The 6,271-nt window shown below is 42.4% G+C and overlaps 1 protein-coding gene across 1 annotated transcript; it reads right to left on the reverse strand.

Annotated features, from left to right (window-relative positions):
- Positions 1–328: 328 nt before the first annotated feature.
- On the reverse strand, positions 329–5,227 carry acp5a (acid phosphatase 5a, tartrate resistant). The gene is made up of 8 exons (XM_071389384.1): positions 5,108–5,227; positions 4,205–4,295; positions 3,587–3,786; positions 3,255–3,379; positions 2,646–2,808; positions 2,184–2,366; positions 1,071–1,220; positions 329–848 (listed from the first exon to the last, which is right to left on the reverse strand). The coding sequence occupies exons 2-8, from the start codon at positions 4,293–4,295 to the stop codon at positions 729–731; spliced, it is 1,032 nt and encodes a 343-aa protein (XP_071245485.1). The 5' UTR covers positions 5,108–5,227; the 3' UTR covers positions 329–728.
- Positions 5,228–6,271: the final 1,044 nt, after the last annotated feature.

The following is a 6,271-nucleotide window of genomic DNA, read 5'->3' on the forward strand; positions in this document are numbered from 1 at the left end:
GAGCAGACGTCAAGCTGTCCAACTATCTAAGACCAATTAGATCATGACGTTTGGACTTAAGTGAACACCCTTCAAATGAGTTATTACAGTAATCAACCCTTGTCAGAGCCTGGCCTTTGAGTCAATTAATTTAGGACACTGGAATACGCTTCGTCACTGTTTCTTAACTAGCGGTGCAGTGAAATAGCTTAATCACCAGAGGGCAGCATGTACAAGGATAAATAGATGACTTGGTCCATCAACGTCAATGTAATGGGCTAATGCTGAGGTCCAATATAGCAAGCCCTGAAAGATTGGCATCAATATGTACAAACTACAGGAAAACAAATCCAAAAGGTTATTTATTCTTTAAAACGAACACAAAAAAATCTTACATTTAAAAAAAGAATTAAACATCCTTTCATTAATTTATTAAAATACATTATTCTCCTTTATGCTACATTCGGGCAAACTCACTGCCAAGGTTGTTTTCTAAAAACTCATCCACCAAACATGAGCTATAATAACTGCCAGTCTGTATCCACACCTCAGCCATCCAACCTATTGTACATGGTCAATATCTAGCCCTTACGAAGGACTACATTTGAGTAAATTGTACTTCGACAGAATTGAACTGCTAAAGTAGAAGTATTGTAAAATAAATCAATGTAGTCCTTAATTTAAGGGCTAGGTCATATATACAGACACGTCAATTGTGACCGTTTACGTCGTCATCTCTTCCACTAGGGCTAATCCTTGTCGTCGCTGCCATTTTGGTCATCGTCGATGTCCCTGCGTGGCAAGACAGTGCGGTACAGAGACGTCCCTTTAGCCTGGATGAAGGTGAGCGTCATCTTGTCCTTGGTTACCTTCAATACAAGACAACTTTATTGATCCCCTCAGGGAACGGCAAATGTACGTCTGAAATGGCACCCTATTCCCCATGTAGTGCACTATTGACCAGAGACTATTGAGAAGAGTCTGCCATGTGACACATCCAAAGTCTGTCTACAAGTATCAAAAACACAAACAGTATACAGATAAGACAATTCAATAAAACACTAGAATGGACAATTCTATTTATGACTGACCTCTGCGTGGACAAAGCCTCCCAGGGTAGAAGCCTGGCCTGTAAAAAACTTGAGGGTGTCTTTGGGGACATGGTGCCAGTGACGCCTGTCTGGGTCCAGGAAGTTACCAGCACCGCTTACTACATAGCCCACACCAGACTCCTTCAGGTACTGAGGAGAGAATAGGGAGAGGGGGAAATCAGTCAGGGTCATGTTTGGCAGAGCTCAAACATTTTAAAACAGAGCCACTACCTGAAAAGATTTAATTGTGTTGAACATTTTTCTACAGTTTGCCATTCCGAACGATACCATGATGCAACTTAAAAACCTCTTAAGGATCCACCCTTTTTTTCCCAATTTTCACCTAAAATGACACCCAAATCTAACCTCCTGTAGCGCAGGCCCTGAAGCAAGGATATGCATATTCTTGGTACCATTTGAAAGGAAACACTTTGAAATTTGTGGAAATGTGAAAGGAATGTAGGAGAATATAACACAATAGACCTGGTAAAAGATAATACAAAGGAGGAGAAAACTTTTCTGTATTTTTTTGTACCTTCATCTTTGAAATGCAGAAGGCCATAATGTATTTTTCCAGCCCAGGTGCAATTTAGATTTGTCATTAGATGGCAGCAGTGTATGTGCAAAGTTTTAGACTGATCCAATGAACCATTGCATTTCTGTTCAGAGTTTTGTATCAAGACTGTCTAAATGTGCCTAATTGTTTTTTTAATAACTTCATGTTCAAAATTGTGCTCTCAAACAATAGCATGGTATTCTTTCACTGTAATAGCTACTGTAAATTGGACAGTGCAGTTAGATTAACAAAAATGTAAGCTTTCTGCCCATTTCAGATATGTCTATGTCCTGGGAAATGTTCTTGTTACTTACAATCTCTTGCTAATCGCATTAGCCTACGTTAGCTCAACCGTCCCGTGGAATGGTCACCGATCCCGAAGGAGTTTTAACATTATCCATCAATAAATCGAAAATGCTAAAGTGACATGCTAAAGTAAACAATCTTCCATATGGCCTTCCTTGAACAGCAACCCTCTAGTTGACAGAATAATTGGTTACACCACTAGTGGTTTAGGAGAAGACTATGCGAAATTAAGTTTCAAAACCTCCACAAACCTGCAGGTTGTGGTCGTGACCACAGAAGTATGCAGTGGCCTTGTGTTTGACCAGAAGGGGGCGTAGTCTCTTCAGGAGGCACTCTGTGGGGCCGTGCTCGGACACTGACCACACCGGGTAGTGACCAGCCACAAGCAGGAAGTCAGCCTTGGACTGGGCCATCCTCTGTTGCAGCCAGGTCAGCTGGTAGGTGGATACAGTAAATTAAGACTTAGTTATTGATAATTTCCTCTATTATTGTTTTTTGAATTTGATGGAGAATTTGTCAGCAGTTGCAATTAATTAACCATAAGGACAAGAGAAGAATAACAAAAGTGTAAAAAGTACATCCAGTTGCAACAATGGTCAGGTTGACAGGGTCGGTGGAACAAAGAAAGTCAATAGAATCTCAAATCCTAAAGTGACTTTAAAAGTTCAAGCCAAAAACATTTTATTTAACAAAGCTCAGAATAATCTATGTACCTGTCGGTTGGCCTCAATGGTGCTGAGGGGTCCGCGGGGCTTCTCATCAACGTAGTCGTCAGAGTTACCACACAGCATCACTGTATCCAGCATCATGATGCTCAGAGTGCGCTTGGTGTTGGGGATACGGAAGTTCAGCTCGTAGTAGTAGTGAGGGAACCGCCTGAGGGAGGATTGAGGCTCAATGAATGAAGACTGATCGATCAAGGTAGAGATAGAAACAGCTCAGTGAAACGGTCTGCATCCCAAATGGCACGCTAATCCCAACAGTGTACACTATTTTAGACATTTGGGATACAGACTAGGGTTATGCAGTGAAAAGTGATTCTGCTGCACAATACAGCATTCATGATCAACAGAGATGCGAAAAAAAGGTTTTATGCTGTCAAAGACTTGCATAAGTTCTAAGCAAAGACAGTGGATAAATGAAGATGTCCCACTCAGGCCGTTTACCATTGAAAAAAAGGGTCACAGTTCCGTTCTGCTGAAGGAGTGGCTGTCCCATAGGCACCAATGCATTATCAGCTGGGTCTTGTCTGCTTAGTTCATGAACCAGAAAAGAGTAGTGAGTGAGATGTCTCGCCTCTGGTCTAAGTGTCCGTTTCTTACCATCTGTCAGACTTGCGGCTGTAGTCGATCTGAGCCTTGACGTTGCCCTTATGGTCGTGGTTTCCAGCCAGGATGTACCAGGGAATGTTGAGAGAGTCAGCCGTGTACACGCGCTCAAAGGTATCCTGAGGGCAGAGGTCATTTTAGACAGATTGATAAACAAGCGCATTCCCATTCTGTTTGCAAACCATACACCTTTCAAATTCCTTAAGACGTAACAGACACAGCAACTAACCATTAGGATCAGAAAAACATTCACAGCAAAGAAAGTAAAGATATTTGTTATTTTTGCCATAGCTGGAGTACAGCTGGAGTTACTCTGCTTAACTGACCTGGAATCTTGGAGAATCTGCACTGTTCACTCCAGAGTAGTAGAAGTTATCACCCAGGGCCAGAACAAAGTCTGCGCCCATCTGCTCTGCTATCTTGCCCATCTCCCAGGCCGTAGCCTTCTCCACCCGTGTGATGTAGGGAGGGTAGGGCACCCCGCCCCAGTCCCCCAGAGCCAGGAACCGGATGGACGTTTGGTTCTCTGGGGGAGAAACAACCACCATACATGTAGTATTATAGCCATTTAACAGACACTTTTAACCAAAGAAATGTACAGTTCAAGTGTATGAGGCCCATGCAGGAATCAAACCCATTACATCCTTCAACAAACACATAGCATCTCAGGACAAGGTAGTGTATATAGACAACTTACTATAACAGATTGATTTGTAGCCAAATGGGATGTGTCAGTGGAAGTATAACTGAAAAGCAGTGGGCTGGTGGGAGGTGCTATAGGAGGATGGGCTCAGTGTAATGTCTGGAATGGAATCAATGGAACAGAGTCAAACATGGGTTTTCCATATGTTTGATACCATTCCATTTATTCCATTCCAGCCATTACATGAGACGGTCCTCTTATAGCACCTCCCACCAGCCACCACTGTTGAAAATGTACATACTGCTGCTTTGCTCCAGGTCCTGGAAGACAGTGGGAAAGCAGTGGACCACAGTGAGGGCAGTCAGCAGGAGGGTGAACAGGGGAAGGGCCATCTGAAGGACAAAAACAATTCATGATAACTTGCTTGTCCAATGTTAGGACTATAGAAGAACTGAAAATACTCTGATATGGCACTACAGATTGTAGCATTCTCCCTGACAAAGCACAAACTACAGATTGAAACTAAAACATGCAAACACTGCCAACTCAGCACAAGCAATAACCTCACATTGCACCAACTAAGCAAGAAAACTACCACAAGTAACCAAGGCTCTCGCATCATGTGTTGACAGACTCAATTCTCTATCTTCCCCAGAGCAAGCACCCCTTCTTGCAAGTCCAAAATGTCTGCTTATTGATTGTTAAGTGAGTTGACCAATCCCAGTTGGGACTCGCTGTTGCCAGTCAGAGTTCTAGTACCACTGTGGCAGGGAAGATAGTAATACAGCTTGTCAGAGTTGATAATTAGGTTAATGTTAGGGTTAGCTAAAATGCAAACAAATTCAACTTTTGAATTCAATTTGACATAAGCTGTATCCTGTCGAACCATGAACCAGGGAAGGGTCATGACTCGTGATCTCATCTCTCTCATGCCCGTTGTATTAGAAGTATCAAATAATGAATCTAGCAGAAGTTTTGTACCTAACAAACTATTTCAAATAACCTACATCTCACCTACAGAACTACTTCTCCAAACCCCAGATACAGAGCAATCAACTTTACATGAAGTAAAAACAGAAAATGCAGATCTATTTAGCAAAAAACAAATAGCCAGCCATATTCCGTATGAAAAAATCCTGAAAGTGCTGTTTCTCCTACACTGAAACCCTACAGGTTGATAAGAATGTTATGTAAATACACTCACTGTGATGTTGGCGAGGTGTCCTGACTGTCCTACTGCAGCCGGGTCAACAATGTCTGTCTATTCAGTTTCAGTCTCCACTCCTCTTTTATCAGATCCTGATTGAACCAAGGTAACCCCAGGGCCACCCCCAGCCACACCCAACCCCACCCCCAGCCACACCCAACCCCACCCCCAGCCACACCCAACCCCACCCCCAGCCACAACCCCAGGCCAGTCTGTGATCAATCCCAGACTACGACCACGCCACTGGAGCATGACAGTTGCTCACACTCTTCACCCCGAGTCAGTCTTGGGACCAGAGGAGTGCTGGCATGTGACTGACATTGGTTATAAAAGCTAATGGTCAGACTCCACATTTTCCACCTCAGTGTTTCTCCTTTTCTGTCTCTCAAACTTTTTTCTTCTCTCCTCTGTTTGCTCTCTCCTTATCCTCTGTTCACCAGTATCTTGAAGGCTTGGATTGCTTTTGAGCAAGGGGTCTTATTCCTTTTCTTGGAATGCACCCCCCCCATATGTTTGCAAAAAAAATAAGTAGTTTACTTATCAGTGCTTATAAATCACAGCTAGTTTCACTTCACTGTTTACTACTGTACATTTACCTCTATGACCCCACCAGGCCCCACCTAGCAGCATTGTGTGACCTTGCCATATTCACTCATCTGTCAATGTATGGGCAGATTCTGAGAAACATGACCTGAGAGGTCCTGAGGTCAAAGGAGCTGCACATCAATGATCTAACAGTACGTGTCAAACCACAGATTAGCCATTATATTGACCAGGTACTCAATTGGCCGCTCTAACAATGAAAATAAATGTCTTCACAAATGGAAGGGATCAGGTGGGACCATTCTAGCTAATGTGTTTGGACACACCTACTCATTCCAGGGTATTCTTTATTTATTTCTACATTGTAGAATAACACAGAATAACACTTTTTTGGTTACTACATGATTCTGTGTGTTATTTCATAGTTTTGTCTTATTCCACAATGTAGAAAATAGTAAATAAAGAAAAACACTTGAATATGGTCCAAACTTTTGATTGGTACGGTCTATCTACACACACACACACACACACGTATATAGCAGCATTGTATAGATAGATATCTATATTGATGACTTTTTCAATGCTACTTTGAACTTATCCAATCACAGCTGTGAAACA

The sequence above is a fragment of the Salvelinus alpinus genome, chromosome 2 (genome assembly GCF_045679555.1).
Source record: "Salvelinus alpinus chromosome 2, SLU_Salpinus.1, whole genome shotgun sequence".
In the NCBI taxonomy this organism is placed as follows: domain Eukaryota; kingdom Metazoa; phylum Chordata; class Actinopteri; order Salmoniformes; family Salmonidae; genus Salvelinus; species Salvelinus alpinus.

Bases quoted from the DNA above. Each gene is read 5' to 3' on its own strand.
- acp5a (XM_071389384.1), bottom strand. From the start codon at position 4,295: ATGGCCCTTCCCCTGTTCACCCTCCTGCTGACTGCCCTCACTGTGGTC. The intron at 3,787-4,204 runs GTATGTACATTT...TTTCTCCCCCAG, and splicing joins GGACCTGGAGCAAAGCAGCA to AGAACCAAACGTCCATCCGG. The intron at 849-1,070 runs GTCAGTCATAAA...CTTGTATTGAAG, and splicing joins GAGGCTTTGTCCACGCAGAG to GTAACCAAGGACAAGATGAC.